The 25,057-nt window shown below is 47.6% G+C and overlaps 1 protein-coding gene across 2 annotated transcripts in view; it reads right to left on the bottom strand.

The window, feature by feature from the left end:
* Positions 1-25,057, bottom strand: part of PAXBP1 (PAX3 and PAX7 binding protein 1) — a 275,887-nt gene that overhangs the window by 157,612 nt on the left and 93,218 nt on the right. For both annotated transcript variants that reach the window (XM_078658411.1, XM_078658410.1), the window contains exon 9: positions 8,308-8,410. In XM_078658411.1, the coding sequence (XP_078514537.1) occupies positions 8,308-8,410 (103 nt within the window). The remainder of the gene's footprint in view (positions 1-8,307; positions 8,411-25,057) is intronic.

A 25,057-nucleotide genomic window follows, 5' to 3' on the forward strand; every position in this document is an offset into this window, starting at 1 on the left:
CCTAGGATCGAGCAGGCTCAGACGAGTAGTGTCCTTCCTGAGAGCGGCCGCCGGGAAAGGCGGAACCAGAGCGAGCGCTTCCGCGCATGCCCGCCGAGGGAGTGTCTTCATCAAAGAGAGGCGCCGGTGAGGCTCCGTCTGTTTGCCGTGTGATCCTGCCTTCTCCTCCTGCTCGAGCGCCACACTGAGGAGCTGGCCCGAGCAGGGAGGGGGAGTAGAGAGGCCCGGTAGGGGCCTGGGGGGCATCGTGGTTTCTGCCCTTAACGCCTGATAAGAGGAAGCCTCCCTAAAGAGTCGGCCCAGCTGGGGAGCGCTGAGGAGTCTGCTGAGGTGAGGGAGCCTCTTCAGCCTCGGTTCCTTGGCCCCCTCCTCTTCCGCTTTACCCCTCCTTTTGGCGCAGGACGACTGCAGTATCAGCTGAACTCAAGTAAGGAGGTGTACTGCAGGGGGAGAGCGGCACTAGAGGTTATCTGGGAATAAACCACATCCTAGTAATTGCCACAGCTGAGTGACACACAGGAGGGAGTAACTTGAGGGGATCATCAGCAACTGTGTACTAGAAAGTGAGGGTGGTTGGTGCTGTGAGAGTCCAGTATTGTGCACAGTACAGTAACCAATTGAAATTGATTCTGGAGTCTTATGAACTGTACCATTGATGTTGGTCATGGACTTGAGAAAGCAAGTCTGAAGTGTTATTAATAATTTATTGACAAGTGTACTGTATTCTTGAACAGGTTAACATCTCAGGAAGTGGAATATTGATTTGAAGACAACTAAATGTAAAGTACTGAAGAAGCTAATTGATAATTTGCTAGTAATTTATAAGGTATAACTGCTGATTCTAAAGAAACCTGAAATGTTCTAAGCTATATATATTTTGAGAACAAAGAATATTATTTTTATAAAGCAGTACTTATTTTTCCACATTTTTGGTGTAGCGTTTTCTTTTTGAGTGCTATTGCGGGGTTTTACTGTTGGGTGGTCTGCAACCTTCACACTGTGCCTCTAGAAATTGCATGTCTTACCCCTAGGCCAGGCTACCCTTGGTGACCTGGCATCTCAGGTTCTAACATTTGGTGCCTAGCGGTGGGATACTGACTTGGTTGCAGCTACTCACTAGTAATTCAACGCAATACACTAACCTACACCAGGAGTTTTCTCCTTGCGGCCCTTCTAATTTGAATTTTGTTTTTCCAAATGTATTTCTGGTGGTGGGTGGAGGTTAACCTCAGGTCACTTCTTGGTTTTCTCCTGTGAGTTGATTCTATCCCATAGCGAAAGATGGAATTGAATTTTAAAGAGCTGGAAGCCAATACTGTGGCCCAACTCAGAGATTGGTGTCAGCATCAAGGGGTATTTTTTAATAAAGGTGCCAAGAAAGGAGAGTTGCTGACAAGCATAAGGGCATGGGTGGAAGCTCATTTAAGGGAGGAACCAGAAACTGAAGAGGGTGAAGGGGACACTGTCCCTGAGGCTGCATTGTTGAACCAAGTGGGAAGTGGGAATCTGCTGACAGGTCCCAGGATACCTTCAAGGGCAAGCAGCAGCGTCTCAGACAGGGGTTTAACTGAAGCCGAGCTAGAAGATAGGAGGGAGGAGAGGAGAATGAAGTTGGAATTAGCTAGGATGGATATGGAAAGGGAGGAAAGGAGGTTAGCTCATGAGCGAACCATCAAGGAGATGGACCTACAAGCCGTACTAAGAAGGTCTCCCAATCCTGATAATGGTGGCAGCGAAAATAAAGTGAACACCAGGGAATCCAGACCCTATTTACCCAAAGATGTCATTGCTAGCTACACCCCAGGTGATGACATTGCCAAATGGTTGGCCGCCTACGAAGTTTCTTTAAGGGCTCACGGGATCTAAGAAACTCACTGGGGAGGTGGGCTGTATAAATACATGCCACCTGCTGGCAGAGACACCTTGTTGGCTCTGGAGCAGGATGAGCAAACCCACTACCCTGCAATGAAGGTGGCACTGGTGAAAAAGTTTGGACTTACCCCTGAAAGGTACAGACAGAAATTCAGGGGAAGTCACAAACTGAGTACCCAGAATTGGGTAGACTTTTTAGACTACGCCAAGAAAGCTTTTGAGGGTTGGGTCAAGGGCAGCGAGGTGAAAGACTATGAGGGGCTGTACAATCTATTTTTGAAAGAACACCTCCTCGAGAAATGTTTTCCCGAGTTGCGCCAACACCTGGTGGACAGCAAGCTGACCGATCCCCGGAAGCTTGCAGAGTAGGCGGACACTTGGGCAAGTACCCGGGTGTCCTCAAAGGGGACTGGAGGGGATTCTCAAAAAGCCGGACAGGGCGCCCCCCAGAAGAAAGAGGGAGGAGATAAAAAGAAGGAGTTCTCCAAAGGTCCCCAAAATAATTTCCAAGGTAAGGGAGCAGGTTTCACCCCTAGGGCAAACCCGCCCAGAAACCCTAATCCTGGCCAAAGCCAGCAGCCAAGGGTTCTCCACTGTTTTGAATGCGGTGGTGTTGGACATTATAAGGGAGATGTCAGATGCCCAAAGAGACCACCCCCTCCCACCGGAGGAAAGTCACCGGGAGTAGCTAGAGTAGCGCTCGGGGAGGAGTTGCGCTTAGTTAAGGGGGGTGAGTGGGCGGGTGTCCCTGGGAGAGCGGGAGATGGTTCCAAAGATCCAGGTGCCCCCAAATACTACAAAGTATGGGCAATGGGTTATCATCAATGGCCAAAGAGGGGAGGCTCTGAGAGATACAGGAGCCAGTATGACTATGGTGAGAAGTCAACTGGTGTCTCCAGAGCAGGTTGTTCCTAATGTACTCCACCCCGCAGCGATGGCTGACGGCAGAATGGGCCACTATCCAGTGGCTGAGGTTCCCTTTGAGTGGGAAGGGGTTGCAGGTTCACTTCGAGTTGCCGTAAGCCCTGCCGTGCCAGTTGATTGTCTGTTGGGGAATGACATGGAGCACAACACTTGGAGAGAGGTGGAATACCGGACGCATTCTGCGATGCTGGGTACACCTGACTGGGCCTGTGTAAGCATACGGTCTGCGACTGCCCAGAGAGGGAGTTCGCCTGGGTTGGAGCCTGGAACAATGGCCCAACCCGCTGCCAAAAAGGGACAGAAACGGAGACAGGGACAGCCTGCTTCGGCTTCCACGCCCCATGGGACAGATCGGCCACCTGCGGTGGTAGGCCAGGAGTCCATGGAGGGGGGAGTAGACTCTCTGGAGAATTTACCCATCCCTGCTGAATGGCATGTGGAGGGAGGTCCTACCAGAGAGGAATTCTGTAAGGGGCAGAGGGAGTGCCCTACCCTTGAGGGACTGAGGCGTCCGGCTGAAGCCCAGGCAGCAGGTGATGCTACGGGACACCACCATATTTACTGGGAGGATGGCCTCCTCTACAGTGAACCTAAGGTACCTCTACCTGGCTCATCAAGGGCCTTGGTGGTCCCGCAGCAATACCGAGCCTTTCTGCTGGAATTGGCTCATGCGATACCACTGGCAGGACACTTCGGCCAGGACAAGACCTTTGCACGGCTTGTCCTCCACTTTTACTGGCCTCAGATGAAAGTGGCGTCCAACACATACTGTAGGACATGTGTATCCTGCCAGGCCAGTGGGAAAACAGGGGTGAAGCTAAAGGCTCCCCTGGAACCACTTCCAGTCGTTAGCACCCCCTTTGAAAGGGTGGGCATCGACATTGTAGGGCCATTGGATCCACCAACCACAGCTGGTCACAGGTTTATCCTGGTTCTGGTGGATCATGCCACACGGTACCCAGAGGCCATCCCTCTGAGGACTGTTACTGCACCTGTGGTGGCTAGGGCCCTGATGGGAATCTTTACCCGGGTAGGATTCCCCAAGGAGGTTGTGTCCGACAGGGGGACCAACTTCCTGTCAGCTTACATGCGGACAATGTGGAAGGAGTGTGGAGTGACTTACCGGTTCACCACTCCTTATCACCCCCAGTCCAATGGACTGGTTGAGAGGTTTAATAAGACCCTGAAGGGCATGATAAGAAGTCTGCCGGAGAGCTTACGGAGGAAGTGGGACGTTCTCCTACCTTGCTTGCTGTTCTCTTACAGAGAGGTGCCGCAGAAGGGAGTGGGCTTCAGCCCGTTTGAATTGTTGTATGGGCACCCTGTGCGTGGGCCTCTCAGCCTGGTGAAGGATGGATGGGAGAAGTCTCCCAGAAAACCTCCCCAGGATGTGGTGAGCTACATGCTGGCCTTCAGAAGCCAGATGGCCAAGTTGTGGAAGCAGGCTGCTGACAACTTGGAGGCCAGTCAGGCAGTCATGAAGGAATGGTACGACCAAAATGCTCACCCGGTGGAGTTGGAGCCTGGCCAGAAAGTTTGGGTGATGGAACCTGGAGAGCTAAGTGCCCTTCAAGATCGTTGGACAGGCCCATTTGAGGTGTTGGAGAAGAAGGGTAAGGCCACTTACTTGGTGGATCTTAAGACCCCGCGGCAGCCCCTACGGGTGTTGCATGCCAATCGCCTTAAATCCAACCATGAGAGGCCAGAGGTCATCCTGATGCTGGTGACTGATGGTGCTGAGGAAGCAGAAAGCGAGCCTCTCCCAGATCTCTTTTCATGCCAAGAGAAGGATGGGTCGGTGGAGGGAGTAATTCTCTCCCCATCCCTAACTCCTGAACAACGAGAGGATTGCCGCCAGGTATTGGGGCAGTTCTCTTCGCTGTTCTCCCTTGTCCCGGGAAGAACCCACCTGTGTACCCATGATGTGGACACAGGAGACAGCCCCCCAGTGAAGTCCAAGACCTACAGGCTGTCGGACAAGGTGAAGGCTAGCATCCATGGCGAAGTTGCCAAGATGTTGGAGCTAGGAGTGATAGAACCTTCCAGCAGCCCTTGGTCCAGTCCGGTGGTGCTAGTCCCAAAAGCCGCCCCACCGGGCACCACACCAGAACTGAGGTTCTGTGTGGATTACCGAGGACTGAACTCAGTTACAAAGACTGATGCTCATCCAATCCCTAGGGCGGATGAGTTAATTGACCGGCTAGGAGCTGCCCAATACCCAAGTACCTTTGACCTCACTTCAGGGTACTGGCAGATCTCCTTGACAGATGGAGCAAAGGAAAGGTCAGCCTTCTCCACGCCTGAGGGACACTTCCAGTTCTGTGTGATGCCCTTTGGGCTCAAGAACGCCCCTGCCACATTTCAGCGACTGGTGAACCTGGTCCTCCCTGGAATGGAGAGTTTCTCTGCTGCTTACCTGGATGATATTGCTGTCTTCAGTAGCAGTTGGGAGGACCATTTGCAACATTTGCAAGCCGTTCTCCAGGCCCTGAAAAAGGCTGGATTGACCATCAAAGCCAGCAAATGCCAGATTGGGCAGGGGTCGGTTGTGTACCTTGGACACTTGGTGGGTAGGGGGTCAGTGCAGCCCCTGCAGGCGAAGATTGAGGCAATCATGGCCTGGGAACCCCCCAAGACACAGACTGAGGTCCGAGCTTTCCTGGGCCTCACAGGTTACTACCGTCGCTTTGTGAAGGGGTATGGCACTATTGTAGCGCCCCTCACAGAGCTCACCTCCAAGAAACAACCTCGACGGGTAGTTTGGACAAAGGCTTGTCAGCAAGCCTTTGAAAAGTTGAAGCAGGCAATGTGTGAAGCACCGGTCCTGAAGGCTCCCGATTTCTCCAAGGAGTTCATTGTTCAAACAGATGCATCCGAACATGGCATTGGGGCAGTGTTATCGCAACTTAATTTAGAGGGCCTGGATCAGCCTGTAGTCTTCTTATCCAGGAGACTGCTTCCCCGGGAACGGAAGTGGAGTGCAATTGAGAGGGAAGCTTTTGCGGTGGTGTGGGCTCTGAAGAAGCTGCGGCCATACCTCTTTGGCTCGCACTTCCTGGTTCAGACTGACCACCGCCCCCTTCGTTGGCTGATGCAAATGAAGGGGGAAAATCCCAAGCTGTTGAGGTGGTCTATCTCCCTACAGGGAATGGACTTCCGGGTGGAACATTGGCCTGGAGTGGACCACGCCAATGCAGACGGTCTCTCCAGGTATTTCCGCCTTAGTGAAGAGGACTCCCAAGGGGTTGGGTAGTTCTCCCCACTTTCAGCTGGGGGGGACGCGTGTTAGACCTGTCTGGATTTTTTGCGTAGTCCCTCCTCATTATTCTTTATTTTGTCCCCTTTTTGCCCCTCATACCCTTAATATTTTTGTGTCTACTACTTTTTATAGGTGTTGGTCAAGGGGATAGGTGTTCTTTTTCCCCCCATAATCTTTTACCTCAGGCCCAGAGGCCTGTTCTGACAGGGAAAGTTGGAGCCACAAAATGGTGGCTACCAACTGCCAAGTCCAGAACTCACCCATAGACCAGCATAGGGCATTCCAGAACCTTCTGGTCCATTCTGGACCACTGAAGGGCAGCCTATAAAAGGCGGAATGCGGGGCAGCCATTTTGTCTACCTGAGAGAGTCAGTTGGAGGACAGGCTGTAGCTAAGGGTGGGAAGAGGTTAGACATAGGGTTGACCTCCTAGATAGGGAAGCTGCCTTAGTGTATCACCTCATTATCCCCTTTTGGGTAACTTGTCCTGACACCGCTGTTAAGGGTTACTGGAGACCCTGGGCGCCTAGCTTGCCCCTTGTCCAAACCATACAGGGGAAGTCAAAGGAGAAGGAGACTGCAGTGCTGCGGTACGCAGTCCTCTGCCCAGCAGAAAGAGACTCAGGAAGAATAGCCCTCATCCCTAGACCCCAACCTCCATCCAAACCTGAGTAATAAGAAGGACTTTGCAGAGTGGGAAAGTGGGAGCTGAGGTGAAGAATCGAACTAGCACTGTTCTCCTACCTTCCTGGGTGCTGGGGAAGGCTTGTGCCCTGGTTTCCTGGGAAGCCCTGGTTGTTCGTGCAGTTGGCCGGTCCCTGGAGTTCCTGGTGAAGGGAGCCGGTTTCTTGAGGCAGCGCCGTCCCCACTGTGAGCGGGACCCCTGGGGTGCTGATCGCGTTCTGTGACAGCGCCTGCCCCGGGATCCACTGAGCCTGAGAGGCTTTGTGAGGCTTCGCTCTGTGGACGGGACCCCGGGGGCGCCTTCCGCGCTTCTGGCGCATTGCCTGCAACGTACTTCCTCACTTGGAAAGGGGAGGACGAGTCTCTGCTCGAAAGCGCCTTCGCGCATGCCCCAGTCGTGAACGCGATCCCCACAGGAGGGGCCTAGGATCGAGCAGGCTCAGACGAGTAGTGTCCTTCCTGAGAGCGGCCGCCGGGAAAGGCGGAACCAGAGCGAGCGCTTCCGCGCATGCCCGCCGAGGGAGTGTCTTCATCAAAGAGAGGCGCCGGTGAGGCTCCGTCTGTTTGCCGTGTGATCCTGCCTTCTCCTCCTGCTCGAGCGCCACACTGAGGAGCTGGCCCGAGCAGGGAGGGGGAGTAGAGAGGCCCGGTAGGGGCCTGGGGGGCATCGTGGTTTCTGCCCTTAACGCCTGATAAGAGGAAGCCTCCCTAAAGAGTCGGCCCGAGCTGGGGAGCGCTGAGGAGTCTGCTGAGGTGAGGGAGCCTCTTCAGCCTCGGTTCCTTGGCCCCCTCCTCTTCCGCTTTACCCCTCCTTTTGGCGCAGGACGACTGCAGTATCAGCTGAACTCAAGTAAGGAGGTGTACTGCAGGGGGAGAGCGGCACTAGAGGTTATCTGGGAATAACCCACATCCTAGTAATTGCCACAGCTGAGTGACACACAGGAGGGAGTAACTTGAGGGGATCATCAGCAACTGTGTACTAGAAAGTGAGGGTGGTTGGTGCTGTGAGAGACCAGTATTGTGCACAGTACAGTAACCAATTGAAATTGATTCTGGAGTCTTATGAACTGTACCATTGATGTTGGTCATGGACTTGAGAAAGCAAGTCTGAAGTGTTATTAATAATTTATTGACAAGTGTACTGTATTCTTGAACAGGTTAACCACTCAGGAAGTGGAATATTGATTTGAAGACAACTAAATGTAAAGTACTGAAGAAGCTAATTGATAATTTGCTAGTAATTTAAAAGGTATAACTGCTGATTCTAAAGAAACCTGAAATGTTCTAAGCTATATATATTTTGAGAACAAAGAGAATATTATTTTTTATAAAGCAGTACTTATTTTTCCACATTTTTGGTGTAGCGTTTTCTTTTTGAGTGCTATTGCGGGGTTTTACTGTTGGGTGGTCTGCAACCTTCACACTGTGCCTCTAGAAATTGCATGTCTTACCCCTAGGCCAGGCTACCCTTGGTGACCTGGCATCTCAGGTTCTAACAAGGACCTTTAGAGCAAACTGGTAATACTTTTATTATACATTTTACTTATTGCTGAAAAGTAAAGTGTGTACCTTCTAGCTTCTCTCTCAGCCACTCTTCGTTGTTTGGCGTGTTCTTGAAAAAGTGTACGATCACGTCCAAAAGAATCTAGATTTGGTGCCATCAAAGCTTTACCTGCAAAAGGATATTGAATGAAAACAGAAATTAACACACTAGAGAAGCAACATAAAAATAATACTTCTAATCAAGATTAAGTATGAAGGTTTATCTTTTCTCAATGCTGTGACATTTTATACATTTCTAAAATTTGGAACCAAAATAGGATCATCTCTTATAAACCATGGCAAAAAAAAGTTGTTGCATACCCAATATTATTTTAGTTTACCAAATTAATATTAGTTGACACTGAAATCCATATTATTTTAAGTTCAATCATTTCATTTGAAAATAATTACCTGGGATTGAAACCTCCCAATAGGTTCATAGTTATTATGGAGTGGAAATTAGGAAATTGTAGCAGACAGAGAGCTCAACACGGAAAGTCAGACTTCAACAAACTACAATTAAAACAATTTTTAAAGCCTACATTCCAGAGGCCATTCTTGATGCAGACTAGAAGGGGTCCCAACAAAAACAAATGAATATTTCATCTTATTAGAGCAACTGAGTGTTTTTGAGTGAAACAGAAAGACACAAAAATGGGGAATATGAGAGAAAGGAAGACAAGATAGCGGACATCCGACCCATCACCTTCCTAGCTTCAACAAAAATGAGGATTTTTTTTTTTAACTTATAGTGTCATGAAAGACTATTATGTCCTATTTCCCACCAACATATTCACATTTTTTGGGGGGCATTTATAATCAACCTGTCAGTCTCTAGTTTTTAGTTTTGTGATCAATGCAGTTACATTTATCTTTAATAGTAGAACATTTAAGGTCTGGGGGGATGGAACACCTACCGGGGAGGCATATGTGAACCCCCGCCGCCTAAGGACTCCGACTCAGATGCAAGTCTTTGAACAACATATGCTGAACGACATACTAAAATATGTCCCCAAGCGTTGGGGAGGGTCACGAAGGGGGAGGATACGAGTGATGGTTTCTTCGAACTGTAAAGAAAACTATGTGACTACTATAGTATTGTATTTACATGCCACGCAGAGCGTGTTGTCATTGGAATGCTCTACAAATTGTTTCAATAAAATTTGTTTTAAAAAAATATATAGTATAACATTTATTTTAGGAGCAGTGTAATTCTAGGAGAGTAACCTTTTGGTTACTACAAAATACAATGTGGACAGACCCAACATCCAAACTGAAGAAAAAAGCGATTACAACAGCACGACTAATCAGGTGTGAGTGATAACAATAGCTTACAGCCTAGGATTTCGCCACCCAAGTCAGAAGGTTTTGTTTAGAAAACCAAACTTAACAGATCAGCTATCAGAACTTTTCTGAAGTGGAAGTAAGTGGCTTGGATGTCAGTAACAGACTGCAATCCAGTTTCTGACATGTCCCCCGCCCCCCCCCCCCCCCAACAGTCCATGCAGTTGATCAACTGTTTTGGAGACAGTGCCAAAATGATGCAATATAGCAAAGCTGGGCCAGCACGTAGTTTATAAAGGCTCACCCCCAAATTTAAATGAACTACTTCAATGTTTCGTTCTCCTACTGGACGAAATTCTATTTTCACATATCTATTTATCAGCCAACTATGTCTGGTGAAATTAGTTCGGAAACTTCACCTGGCATAAGGGACCAGTTTGCTGTCCATATGCCTCTGAGAAATGCAGTGTTCGAGGTTATTTATTAGAACTCCAGCAAGACATTCATCCTTCTGAGGCAGGTACCCAAGGTACCATAAATTTGGTAACATTAACATTGGTCTTTAAAAGTGCTTAGAAAGGGCAGTAGTAAGATATTAAAACTAAAGAGCTACTTACCTGTAACACCACTCTTCTATCATCAGAAGTATTCATTAAATTCTTAAACACTGAATATCTCCGTAAATGAGTGGGAATAAACATCCATAAAAGGAAAGGAAAAAACACTCTCCAAAAACAACAAAAACAGAAAGACGGCAAGTGAAGGAATCAAAGCATTAAAAATGGTGGCCAAAAACCATTCCTTTCCCCACATTTTAATGAGAATAAACAGACAGAAATGGTGCCAATGGCGAGCAGCCTGACAGAGGAAAAAGTGTACTTTTGCTTTCAGGTCGACCACGTAACTCCAAAATCCCAGCATGCATCATGAAAGTTTGGCTAAGTTCATTTGGACCACCACCTGAAAGACACAGGATCTTAAATCATATCGCTGCCTCCACTGCTGTGTTGCAATAGCAAAGAGGGAGAATAGTTTAGGAATTTAATGAAGATAAGCAAGGTAGAGAACTTGTGTTGCAGGTAAGCAATTTTTTCTCCTTCATCGAAGGCTCTTTAGTAAGTCACAAGGAATGGAAATAAATTAATACGGCAAGAACGCCTAGCAATGCATTACATCTCCAGCTGAATTACTTTGCAAATCTTCTGGAGAGGTTGCTATGAACCAGTGTGAGGCTCCATGCCAGATTCAGGTAGGCTTTTAGTTGGGGAAGCTGCAAGAACATAATGTGCTTCCCAGGTACCAGATGTGTTGTGAAGTAGAGTGCAACGATAGAGCTTAACCAAGATGCCAAAGGTTTATGACATTATCACATCAAAACCGCTCACATGGGTTATCTCCTGTTCCTCTGCCTTAGAAGACATCCCTGGACAAATGTTGCAAACAAAGTTGACCGCTTCAGCAATCAACTCCATCATTGCCAGAGAAGCGGAACGGTGTGCACATACTGCATCCAGTACAGTTCCTAGATTTCCTGATGGTCTGTAAACCACATCGCTGAAACTGCATGGCAGTCAGGAGGGAAAAGGTCAGTGTGCTCAATTGGTTGGACGCTACAGGTAGTGGGAAGGCTAAGTGGGTAACCTATATGTAATTATATTATTGTAGAGTCATTTAGAACTATTATAAGTGTCTACAACAGTGAAAGCATTGATGTCATATGTGATCTCATCAGTGTCGATGTAATTCTAAAGGTCAGTCAGATGTGTGGTTGTGAGCAATACAGTGTAGTTGATATTTATGGTTTGAGTAGCATACAATAACTGACCAATTTCAATGACTCTAAGATTTACTTTATGACCATAGTGAATTTATTTTAAATAAACACGTTAATGTCCTATGAGCAACAGTAACCACAATTTAATTTTTACAACGTTTTTTCTTTGAGTTTTGGAGGCTATTTAATGCTATGATGCATTCTACACCCATACTTATGTGCTATACTATACAGACCCTTGAGCAGTTTGCAGCAGGGTCCACGCACATTACCTGCCTGACCTCTGTAAAGGCCATAGTAATCCCCCCCCCAACTTGGCCGCAAAGCAGTTTTAAGTTCTGTTCGGCATACTCTAGAAGCTGGGACTGGCTTCAGGACCCGACCTGCACCAGCCTTTGCTCCACCACGCTGTGGAGGAAAGACGTGCTTTACTCAGGACATGGGCTTTACTCAGGAAACAGTGGGTGCAAGCCTGTACCAGCCCGCACACCATCGGATGTGCTGTGCTTGAGCTTTGACCCTGTGCAGTCACGTCAGTGGTGAACAGAAGGTGTGGGGCCTACACCAGTCCCAATTCCACTGTGCAGGTACTACATGGTTTTTGGCCATGGACACAAAGCTTTTGATGTAGGGCCTGGCCCCGCCATCACGGGTCCTGCTGTTCACAACTTTTAGCTCTGAACACTGAGAAACAATTTCACCTAATTTTTGCCAGTTTAACAAGCAAATACAGCACAAAGAAACAAAACTTGACCAGTAACTATTGGCGAAGGGCCTTACACTGCACTAGAACAGATGCCAGCTTGTTTAAAGTAACCTTATAACTGCCTGAGCTAGAATTGACCTTTTTTTTTATTTGTGCAGAATATGCAGCAGATAAAGGATTATGTGGCACAGCCATAATTATGTAGAAAGAATTGCTTTGGAACTGCTGTAATTTATTTTATTTGGTACCATTGTGAAAACTGACACCATATAGAAATGGGATGAATACCCCTGTTAAATTTCTACTGTTGCTAATATCAGACAGAGGGTCTAAGTCACCCTTCTTGCCCGGTATGCTACTTGTATTCACTTATCTTCGCTACCACATTTCTAAAAGACGTGTATGTGTGTGTATATGCCTCACACTTGGTACTCTCTCCTTCCTCCTCACTTCTACTGTGAAAAAAGGGAAGGGAAGGTTGACAGAGCCTCACGGGAGCAACACCCAGGGGAGGATATGACAAGTGGGGATTCAGGCGAGTACCAGCCTATCATCATCAGCGTCTGTCAACCCAAAAAGAAAAGGGGATAAACGGTGTGCAAAGAAACCAAAAACCATATGTGTAACAAAGTGTTGGATGACCCACAATTAAAAAGAGCTGTGCTAAACTGGCAACTATACCTTTATTCTGTGCTGTTTGCTCGCTCTATTAAAAACCACAAACCGACATGTTTCATCACCATCAATACTTTACCGGTGATTTCTTCAGGGTTTAGTTCGGGTCAGCATGAATCTTGCACCACTGGATTCTCCCTTTATTGTACCTGTGATCAAACCAGGAGAACAAACACACACACACACACACACACACACACACACACACACACACACACAATGTACTCGCTGTGTCTCTTCATATCAATTAAAAAACTCAAACTGAGAAGATTTCAAATTACAAAATAACTACTCCACTAGTATATAATACTAGCTTTCTTCATACATTACCAGGTGGCCTCTTTTTTCAAGTCTACCGGCCCCCGTAGAAGAATCTGTGACTGTGGGGTACCCCTATATCATTAGCGGGTCCCGTGTGCCGCCAGCTAGTCGGTCTCTATAAAGGAAAGGGGAGCAAAGTAACCCATGTACATATGATATTCATGTGATTTGTCACGTGTACTAGCGGCATAACTGCTTATCTGATCAGCGCCCTGTGGTCTCTGATTATCAAGGAGATGATGCGTGCTCACGCGCTCGAACATTTCGTCCTACGCACAGCAAATCCTTCCCGCTAAGGATCGATGTGTCGGAGGTTTAGTCTTACCGGTTCCTCAACTCTGAGCATACCGCAAACAGTCTTCTGCTTTGGGGAATACCCTCGTGGCCCAACTAGCATGTAATATAACGACTTCGTTCATTCTGTCTCCCCTTAGAGATTTGTCCTCCCCCAGTGGTTCTCTCCTTACCGTAAGTGTGCAACGGTCTGGCTTCCGCTCACCCTGCGTCTACCAGCCAGACCGTTGCACACTTACGGTAAGGAGAGAACCACTGGGGGAGGACAAATCCCTAAGGGGAGACAGAATGAACGAAGTTGTTATATTACATGCTAGTTGGGCCACGAGGGTATTCCCCAACGCAGAAGACTGTTTGCGGTATGCTCAGAGTTGAGGAACCGGTAAGACTAAACCTCCGACACATATCGATCCTTAGCGGGAAGGATTTGCTGTGCGTAGGAAGATATGTTCGAGCGCGTGAGCACGCATCATCTCCTTGATAATCAGAGACCACAGGGCGCTGATCAGATAAGCAGTTATGCCGCTAGTACACGTGACAAATCACATGAATATCATATGTACATGGGTTACTTTGCTCCCCTTTCCTTTATAGAGACCGACTAGCTGGCGGCACACGGGACCCGCTAATGATATAGGGGTACCCCACAGTCACCGATTCTTCTACGGGGCTACGGGAGCCGGTAGACTTGAAAAAAGAGGCCACCTGGTAATGTATGAAGAAAGCTAGTATTATATACTAGTGGAGTAGTTATTTTGTAATTTGAAATCTTCACAGTTTGAGTTTTTTAATGGATATGAAGAGACACAGCGAATACATTGTGTGTGTGTGTGTGTTTGTTCTCCTGGTTTGATCACAGGTACAATAAAGGGAGAATCCAGTGGTGCAAGATTCACGCTGACCCGAACTAAACCCTGAAGAAATCACCGGTAAAGTATTGATGGTGATGAAACATGTCGGTTTGTGGTTTTTAATAGAGCGAGCAAACAGCACAGAATAAAGGTATAGTTGCCAGTTTAGCACAGCTCTTTTTAATTGTGGGTCATCCAACACTTTGTTACACATATGATTTTTGGTTTCTTTGCACACCGTTTATCCCCTTTTCTTTTTGGGTTGACAGACGCTGATGATGATAAGTGGGGATTCAGGCGAGTACCAGCCGGTCATATCCTCCCCTGGGTGTTGCTCCCGTGAGGCTCTGTCAACCTTCCCTTCCCTTTTTTCACAGTAGAAGTGAGGAGGAAGGAGAGAGTAGCAAGTGTGAGGCATATACACACACATACACATCTTTTAGAAATGTGTTAGCAAAGATAAGTGACTACAAGTAGCATACCGGGCAAGAAGGGTGACTTAGACCCTCTGTCTGATATTAGCAACAGTAGAAATTTAACAGGGGTATTCATCCCACATTATTCTAGGGAAGGCCATTGTTGTTGGTAATGTTATGAGTGGGGGGCGGCCTGTCTCATTCGCATTTTCCCTCTGAGGCTCCTGTGTTGATTGACCATATAGAAATGGACCAGTGGACAATATAAGAATTGTATTGGGCAGTGGTTTTTAGCCTGCGATCTAGGGACACCCGAGGGGTCTGCACAGCCTAATCAGGAGGTCCAAGACTGATTAGTGTACAATTGAACATTTTAGAAAGTTCTGCAAATGTGAAGAAATGTGAAATTGGAGGCTAAAAATTAAGTTTGTATCCTCAGATTGATTGGTGGGAGCAGTGCCGGTGCATCAACAATATAGTGAGGACAATGAATGGCCACAATTGAATTTAGAAAATCTACAAGTTTCCCATGAAAATTTACATTTACATTTTTTTCTTAAATATAGGTTTGTGAATTAAATAAAATATTTAGTAATCCTTTGTGCATTTTTTTGATGAATGTGTGTTGCTGTATTTTTGGTTTGTTACTTTTCGGCTCAAATCATCGAAAATGCTTAGGCTGAGGTCTCTGGTTTTCAGAAAGGATTCGGTGGGGGTCCCTGGGTTCCAGTAATTATTAACTGGGGGGGGCCACAGAAGTCATAAGGTTAAGAACCACTGGTCTATGGGTCAATTGGGGCTTTTGTGACTGTCAAGGAGAAAGTGTAATTATTTCTCATGTAAAGGATGCTTCTGTGGATAGGAATGTCTGATATTTGTATTTGTCATACAGTAGGACAAATAAATGTGTAGTTGAGTTGGTGAGAGTAGGATAGTGGATTATGTGGTGTGCTGTGAGACTTCACCACCTGTTAATGTCCCAATCTCGATCAGCTGCAGTTACGTTCTTTAATAAAAGCCCTTAGCTCAATACTGGGTAGCTGTGGCTCAGAGCAGTCAGGCTTAATCAAAGGAACAAGTGTAAAGCATGTAGAAGTACTACAAAAGTAGATAAAAAAGGAATAATTCACTAACAATCCAACCCCAATTTATAAAAATAAGAGTATAAATAGTTTTTTAAATAGACACGCAAAGGTAAATAAATCCTGGTAGTTCACTTTTAAGAAATGCAATAAATCGCTGTAAGTGGTTTAGAGGTTCTTAGCCAGAATGCTAGAATCGCTACTTCTCTTCACTTGGACAGGCCACAAAGGATTGGGGTCAGTCACAGGTACCACTGTCTGGTTCAGCAGTCTCAGGGCACTCTAGAATTTTTATTCTTTGTTGCAGTCTAGAAATGAAATGTGATATCGGATGCTAAACGGATGTGGCAAGTGTTCCTGGGGCCACCCGGATATATACAAGAGTAATGGGTCATCTCTGCCTCAGAACTATCTCCTACAGTGCACAATGGGAGGCCAGTGCAGTTCCAATCGCCACTGGTCAACAGGCTCCTGATTACAAAGGTATCAGCAGTTCCTTCGAGGTCAGTATATCTTTATTTTTGGTGAACCAGAGTCCACTTTGATTGAGGTCACAGGCCCAACGGACTTTAGGGCACCTCAAGAGGATCAAGACTTGGGCTACCAGCACGCACTCCGGCGTTCAGTGGTGGTCAGGCGTTCGTTTACAGCTGGCTCTTGTGGGTTGCAGGTTTCCTTAGCATTTGGTGGTCCTGTAGCTTAACAGGAGGGACGCCAACTAGCAGCTTGAGCCACTTCTCCTGCACTGGCAAAAGTGGAACTCTTTTCCAAGAGTGGGCACAGACTGAATGCCAGGGGTGTCACTTTTATCCCATCTTCCCATTAGTCAGAAGGGGAGGACCCATAGCCACTGGGACAACTGTTCACATGGAGCAACACTTCCTACTTTACATCACTTTGTGGGGGTTTGGGTCAAAAAAACGATATCCAAGAGTAACCCTCTCTGTCTGAATCGAAGATGGCTCAGGTCTCACCCCTAGTGGGTACATTGCATAATGAGCCACTCCTCCTGGAAAACCAGTCCTACAAGGGGGATTCCCCCTGTGGGGCATCTGATATCTATCAACCTGTCTGACTACATAAAGAAGCGAGCAAGCTAAGGTGCGATCACCATTTGCTTCACTGAGGAGTTAGCTGCTGAAGCTCAGCCATCTGTGGTCACCGCCCGGCAGTCCTCTTGCTGGAGGAAGTCACATCACCTCCCACCAAGAGTCTCCTATGTTCCTGGGAGCGACCTCACACTTCCTAAAAGGGGGGCAAGCCTGTTGTCTAGGGACACATCATCTGTGGACAGTCGGAAATAGCTAAGAAAGAGGTGATTTTGTAAAATAGTCTTGTTATTAAAAAAGTTACCATAAATCTGAACTCAGCAACGAGTTGGGTTGAATTCAACAATTCATTTGATAACTTGGAGTAATATCTCTGGTGGTCCCAAATCGAAATTGGCATGGTGGCTGATGTAACTCCATGTTTGGAAATGGGGCCACCTGCCTTACTACAGTGAAAACGGTAATTTTGAAGCATGTCAAACTTTTTGGGACTTCGGAAGTACGAAGCAAAGAATCTTCACTAAAGAAGCCTTCAAGTGGGAAGCATCATGCTCCGCACACCAAGCGACAAATCTTTTTTAATCTTCTACAGTAAACCATCTTGGTATAAGTACAATGAGATGATAGCACTACGTTGGCCACCTACCATGGAAGTTTCAATGAACTAATGGGTCCCATGCTCAATCTCGAAGCATGAAGACAGAGGCCCTGGAGTTTGGAGTGCAGAACTTGCCTCTCTGACTGAGAAAGGAGGTCCACTCTAAGAGGAAGAAGGAGCGAAGGACACAGGGAGAGGTCTAGGAGGTCTTCAGGGCGAAATGGGGCAATGCAGACAATTTGAGACGAGTCATGGTGGATCTTCCTCAGAAGCAGGGGAATCCAGGGTAAGGGTGGAAAGGCTGAATGAAAATGCCACTTTAACTGAAATGCATCTCCCTACTCTCCCCTGCGGTGCATACTAGAGGGCAGAGAAAGCTGGGAAATTGGTGTTTCAGTAGGTGGCAAAAAGATCTACCTAAACCGTGCCGCACTGAGCGAATATGTATTGTACCAACTCTGGGTGAAACTTACGTTCATGGTTGACAAGCTGATGTCAATTTAGGCTGTTGGCTCTGATGCTAAGTGAGCCAGCTAGACAGTAGACTACTTAACAAATTCCATGCTGGTGTACTTGGAGCCTCAGCGTCACCCGGTGAGACCTAACTCCTCCCAGTTTGTTGACATACCATATTGCAGTTAAATTCTGCCTCAAGATCTAGACAGATTGATCGCGCTGTGAAAGGAGGGAGGCTTTGAGCATCAACCTGGGTTGCCCTCAGTTCAAGAAGGATGATGTGAAGTCAAGTAGCCACGCCTCTGGAGATCAGAGGCCTTTGATGTCCATGTACTAATCTGTGAGTGAATGAAACAGTCACGTCTGTAACCACGGTGGTTGGAGGGTTGAATGACTTCTTCTGTGACATGTGCTCATCCATCGACCACCAAAGTTAGGTCCACCGCGGTGTGCAGGATATTACAGTTGTATTTGACATATCTCCCTTGTTCTGGGAGCCTGGCTGTGGATGCACCACTGGAGCTCTCATTTGCTAGTGTGCATATTTGACCAGGAGAATGCATGAAGTCAGCAGACATTGTAGGCAGAGAACAACCAAGACTGGAATCCGACGCTTGAAGGGCGACGAGTGCCACTGGAGGACTCTGCCACTCTACCTACTAGGGAGAGTAGCCCTCTTCAAGATGTTGAATATATCTCTCTCTCTATCTATATCACACCATGAACAGAGGAAGCTACTCTGGGATGGGAAGCCTCCAAGGTTAGCATTTTGCAGCCTGTACGGTGGTGGTACGATGGAGGTGTAGCATTGCTACACCTCCATCGTACCACCCTATGCAAGTCCTATGCTTAAAGACTTTACTGTACAAATGGCAAAAGACTTTGTATGGGGTTGCTTTTACTCATTTCAGGTTGGCTTGGTTGGTATTTTACCAATTCAAAGCTGTAAAACTGTGCCTGGAATGGTAAAAGACTTGTCATTTTACATCTCGGCAAGGACAGCACTGTGCTAGTCCTATGCTTAAAGACCTTGATAGAAAAGCAGACATTTGAGGTGAGCAGATCTAGAGTGTAGCTGGTGTTGAGAGTGCTCTATACAGGGGTGGCTTTCCACCTAAACTTGAGAACTACCCAATTCTCTGAGATATATATATATATATATATATATCACAATGAACAGAGGACGTTGCTCTGGGATGGGAAGCCCCCAAGGTTAGCATATCAGCAGCTTGTAAGGGGGTGGTACGATGGAGGTGTAGCATTGCTGGACAAACGGAAATGTTATTGGGCCACACAACTAATGGTCAATCAATCATTGTATTCATCGACCGCTGAACGAACCAGCGTAAAGAATGGACAAACATGTTGTAGGGAGGGTGGCAACACAGGGCACTTTAGACGTCCCTCCAACATCTTCAACTGATGGGCCGAACAAAAAAAACACAGTCCAGGTTTGGCATGCAGTTCAGAAACATATAGGATGGGACAACAAGATAACACAGATCACCCCACTGTGAGATGCTGAAAGCCTGGGGACCTTGAGAAGAATCCCCGGTTTCGACAAATGGTTATCTCCTGTGTGGGCAACCTATGGGGGGGGGGGGGGGCAGGGGGGGGGGGGGGGGAGGAGGGGGTAGTGTAGTTGTACCCTTCACAATCCTACGGCAAGAGTACAAACTATCTGACATAGGCATTTTGCTAACTCCAAATCAAACATGCACTCCTGGCAGCCATCCCCAAGGGAGCAGACCTCCCAGAGTCCTCCCCACTGGAGGACAGACCATAGAGAGATATCTTTGACCTACCAGAAATTAATTAACAATTCCCCTGACACCCTCCTCACGCTTTGAGAACAGTGGCAAACAGATATAGGTGACCTGAATGACAAAGATTCGCATGAGGCTTTGGCATCCCAGAGGGAGTTGGCCATATCGGCCAGATTTCGATAACTGCAACTGAAAATATTACATAGAACATACTTTTCCTGTCAAACCTTGGTTAGATGGGTAGAAGAATAGACCCTAGTTGTAGATAACTGCATGGCCACAAAGGCACGAATTACCATACAATATGGGAATGCCCTACACAGCACGGTAGCATTAGTGGTCTCCCCCACACCGATGCCAGTGAGGGATTTAATGAAAAACGCACCCAGAGGGCCTCTTAGAGATGCCTCCTAAAAAACGACCTAACTCTAGCATCCTGGCTGAGTGGCTGCTCGCCAGCTGCAACTCCAGACCGGTTTCTGGACCCCTGGGTCGAGAGCCTGCTGCTATCGGGGGACAAACAATGCACATCCAGGGACGAGGTGCCAAACCTCCTCCCCCAGAATGGGCAGGATCCACGAAAGGGTAGCTTCAAAGGCTTGCCGCCTTTATGAGCGACTCCAGGCAATTGCAGATGGGGGGACCCAGCCGACTAGAGAGAGGCATATGCCCCCCTGCCACTGGAGGGTGGCATAATAGGGGGTGTACCCACCCCAAGGAAGGGACCCATTAGTCCCTACTTTTACCGCACCTAACTTTAGTATTTAGGGGCAACCCTGAACATTGCCCCCTTAGAAAAGAAGAGAGAGACAAAGAAGGGCCGAAGAAGCTGTGCTGAACTAAGAGGACGACGCCCACTGACTTGGCCCCAGTCCTACCAGCCTGTACCAATCTTGAACCTGCTCCAGCGAAATCCCAGCGTGTTCTGCAGCCAGCAACAACCCGGAGGACCTGTCCTGCCTTCCCAAACCAAGACTTTGTCTTCCGTGAGCACCGGATTTGCTCATCCACAGACTCTGGCCAAATTCACGAGTCTGCACCAGAAACCTATGGTCCGAGTTCAAGAGTCCCAACCCCACGAGGAGGTTTCTCCAGCATTCCTGACCTGAGATCTGGTGATCTCTAACCTGCCTCGAATCTCCAATCAACACCTGCATCTCCTTTCTGGAGGATCCTCAGACTGAAACCGGTAAGAAAAACCCGACGCCTGCTGCAGACACCCCTGCACCAGACGTCCCACGGCCTTGGGTGGCCCAAACGACAGTGTACCAGCATCCCCAGGTATCCGAACCTACCTCTCCAACCGGTGGTCGCCTCTAGAGAATCTTCGTACCTGAGCCTGCAGTGTTTGTTGCAACCGGAGAATCCCCATTGAAATCAACAGGGCACCCGACTCCAAAACAGCACCCTGCACCCAGCCACCCCTGTGCAGCTGCGGGTGCACCCTGTGTACTAACTCAGATCACCCTTTGCCCTGATCCGAACACTAGGAGTTTTGCCCCCACAACCTTGTGGCCTGCTCGTGAGCAGCCACCAACTGGAGGCCCCCTATCCTCCATTGGATAACATTGGGTCCCAGCACTCTGCCCCTGGCCGCACTAGTGCCGCTGAGGGTGCTTTGAGAGTGCATCCTCAACCCTGGTGGAACCCTGGTTCTAACGCCAGAAACCAAACTCCTTCATTTCCTCCCATAGGATTGCATTAACTGCTTTTCTTTGAAAATTCTTCTAAGTGTGGAGTTGGTTTGTATGAAACCTTGAAAAACTGCATATGTGTAAAAAAGCAAATTATTACCTTTTGTCTAGGAAAGGTCTCAGTGTGATATCTAGGCATATCACACCGATTAGCGAAAGAAACGTAAAAGTAGTAACGTGTACTGTAATCTCCAAAGTAACTGAAAAGTAATTCTGATTATTGACTTAACTGTCAAGAAACCTACTGCCTTTGAACCTGCATTAAACTATAATTTACTGCATAAATATTGCAAAGTAGTATTATTTCACTTACCTGCACTAGGCCTGGCTTGGTTCTAGAAATAAAATAACTAAATAATATTTTTATACAAAACAAATTGGTCTGAATTCAGTCTGAGTGTGTGACATCATTGTAGGAAGCTGGCTCTGTATATACTATACCAAAGTGAGGTATAGTGTGCACAGAGTCCAGTGGAACCCAAAAGGTAGGCAGAGGCAAAAGTAGATAGAACCTTACTCTCTATTTGGGGTAGGGTGGTGGAGCAGTAAGGCAGTATCAGAGAACAGTGTTCAGCATTTGTTGCACACACACAATCAAATTATTTCACACACTCAAAGACTGAACTTCAGACCAATTTGTTTTTGTATAAAAATATTTTTTGTTATTTTGTTTTCAAGAACCAAGCAAGCCTGGCACAGGTAAGTGATAAATACTTTGCCGTACATATACAGTTGTAATATAGTTTGGATAGAAATGGTGTATGCACTTTGTTTTGACTTACAGTATTGTTTCAGGGAAATGAAATGCTTTGTAAATAGACTTGAATTGGTGTTTCAGTAAAATACCAGGTAAGTTACTTTTTAGATTACTTTTCTTACACAGTGTAGTATACCTGGATATTACACTGGGACATTTCCTGTAAACGGGTAGGTAAAAGCGTTTTTGTTAACTAGTACAATTTTAAAGAAGTTCTTTAGGTTTTCAAACTCCACACTTAGAAACTTTCCAAGAAAAATAGTCAATGTTATCCTATTGAGGAAAATAGTTACTGGTTTAAAGGTAAGTATTCAGTAGTGGGAGTTGAGGTTCTGGGGGTAGACTCAGGGGTCCCCCAGGGTCAGGGATGCACTCTTGTTACACCCTCAGCTGCACTAGGGCAGCCGGGTGAAGAGTGCTGAGGCCTAATGTTATCCAATCAGGGTTAGGGGGCCTCCGGTTGGTGGCTGCTGATGAGCAGGCCACTTGGTTGTGGTAGCAAAGCTCCTGGACTTTAGCTCAGGGAAAAGGGGAAACAAAGTAGCACCAAAGGTGAACCCTCAGCGGCACTAGGGCGGTAGGGTGCTGATTTCGATGTTGAGGCCCTGTTGTTTGCAATGGGGAACCTACGGTTTGCAAAGGCACTGCAAGGTTGGGTACGAAGGTCTTCTGGGTGCGACCACCCCTTCGAGAGGTAAGTTGGGATGCTGGGGTTGGTTAGGCACAGTCGGTTTAGCCACCCAAGGCCATGGGGCATCAGGTGCAGGGGTGCATTTTAGGGACGGATCTTTTTACCACTTCCTGGTCCCGATTGGGGGGACCTTCCGGATTTAGGCTGCAGGCGTCGGCTGGAGGCAGGTCAGGGGTCGCCGGATCTCTTATCAGGATCGCCGAGGAGACCTCCTTGTGGTGTTTGCTCGGGCCGTGGACGGTGGGTGCAGAGTGGTGTGTATACGCGGTGTCCGGCCGGAGCCAGAGGTTGGAGATGAGCGAATGCGGTGTCCACAGGAGACACAGTCTTTGTGGCTGAAGGCAGGCAGGTCCTCCGGGGTTTTCGAGGTAGCTAGCTACAGGACACACGGGATTTTGCAGGAGGAGGATCGAGGTGGAGACAGACCAGTAGGGCTGGGGCCAAGTCAGTGGGCTTCTTCCTCTTGTTAGCTTCAGCACGGCTGTTGGATCCTTCTTCTTTTCTTGTAGGTTCTTCTGGTCTGAGGAAGCAAGGTTCAGGGGTGCCCCTAAATACTAGATTTAGCAGACCCCCAGGATATAGCGACATGAATTAGCAAATTTAGCGGCACAAATATGGAAATTTAGCGGTAATTTTGCGGCATTTTATTTGGCCATTTTTCCTACAACTAACACAGATATCTTAGTTTTTTAGGTCTCGCCTGTCGATGCGCATGCGCATCGAGCTTGCGAGACTATTGGGGCTTAAACAGTCTTTAACCAACTTGCAAGGAATCGTGGCGATTCCTTGCAGTGCCCGTGAAATACAAGCTTAATGCGCATGCGCTTAAAAGCGCGTGCACATGCCCCCTGCCGCCTGCCTGCCCCTGCTGCTTTCACACCCTCTCGCCGTCTGTTCCCCCTGCTGCGTCATCAAAGGCTTTCACGGCCGGCCGGCCTTTCAGTTTCACTGCCGGCCGGCCGTGTAAAGTGCGCTTCAAAGGCCGCTCTCCCCGCTCCGCCCCCTCCCCTGCCCGCCGTGTCGCATTTCTCCTCCCCCCTCCCCTTCTCTGCCTTCCCTCCGTCTTGGATTTTCCCTCTGCTCTTTCCTTTATTCTTTTTCTCTTTCCTTTCACATTCCGTTTCTTTCCTTCCCTAGTTTGTTTCTTTTTCCTGTTCCATTTTAAACCTCACACTGTATTTTCTGTACTCTTCCTGGGTGCACGCACCTCTTTTAGGACAAACGTTTAATCACACGCAGGGTGATGAACAAGGGGTTACATTTGCATGTTGTTTAGAGCTTCACTTCAAAGGGAACCACTCTCCCGCCCCCTGCTTCACACTTCAAAGGAATGCGCCCACGCCCACACAATGCCGAGAGCATTTCCCGGCCGATTTTCACCTTTTTTTTTAACATTGTAAGTGCTGGCTCAAAACGTCCCGACTGAAGTCATCATGTATGGCGTTCTATGTTTGCATTTGCGGAAGAAAGAAGCCTGGATCCAAGTCATTTGCCTTAAATAGTGAGGTCCTTGTTGAGCCATGTCACCACTGCGCAATGACTCGTACACCTTATTTGAAACATTTTGCGTGTTTTCAGAAATGCCGGGAGCCTTTGTCACCCATTTAAATCCGGATACTGACATAAACGCACTTTAGGCAGCCATGTTGTACGTCTCTTTCTCTATACGCCAATGTCTGCGTGTCCTCCTCTCCTCCCCCTCTCATTTTTCCCTCCACTCACCCTCCTCTCTCCCTGCCTTGTTTTTATAATGCTCTGTATTTATTACGCCAATGTCTCCGTGTCCTCCTCTCCTTCCCCTCTCATTTTGTCCCCCCCCCCGTCACCCTCCTCTCTGACTGCCTTATCTAGTGCTGCACGCCACACGTGCCATTTCCAAATACCTGTAAATGCCATGTGTGATTGTTACCCAGTTTAAGAGAGGCCAGGTAGCTTCACATCACCGCACGTTTCAGCGACGAATGTCCAACTCACTGAACCTTCTTTCCTGCTTAAAAAAAATAAGAGTGAACACTACAACCGGGCGTACTACTCCCACGTGTGATGGGCAATTTGAGACCTATGAAAACCTAACCATTATTTTGGCCACATTTAGATATTACTACCTTACTCGGGACTGCTTAATTCAGCGGCCTCTGCTCTTTTGCAGCTAAACCTCAGAAGCTTCCGGCAGCAGGCTGTTCTCTGCAGCAGCCCCCCAACCCTTTCAGCTATCCTCTAGTTTAAATCCACCCCAAGTACAGTGGCTTCGTAGGGAAGTGTTTCACTGCAGTTCCTTTTAACCTTCTCCATGAATTCAACCCCTGGGACACACCTCGTGCTGGTATTGTGCAATATTCTGCAATTGGCCAATTTAATATCGG

This window comes from Lissotriton helveticus, chromosome 8 (assembly GCF_964261635.1).
Source record: "Lissotriton helveticus chromosome 8, aLisHel1.1, whole genome shotgun sequence".
NCBI lineage: Eukaryota > Metazoa > Chordata > Amphibia > Caudata > Salamandridae > Lissotriton > Lissotriton helveticus.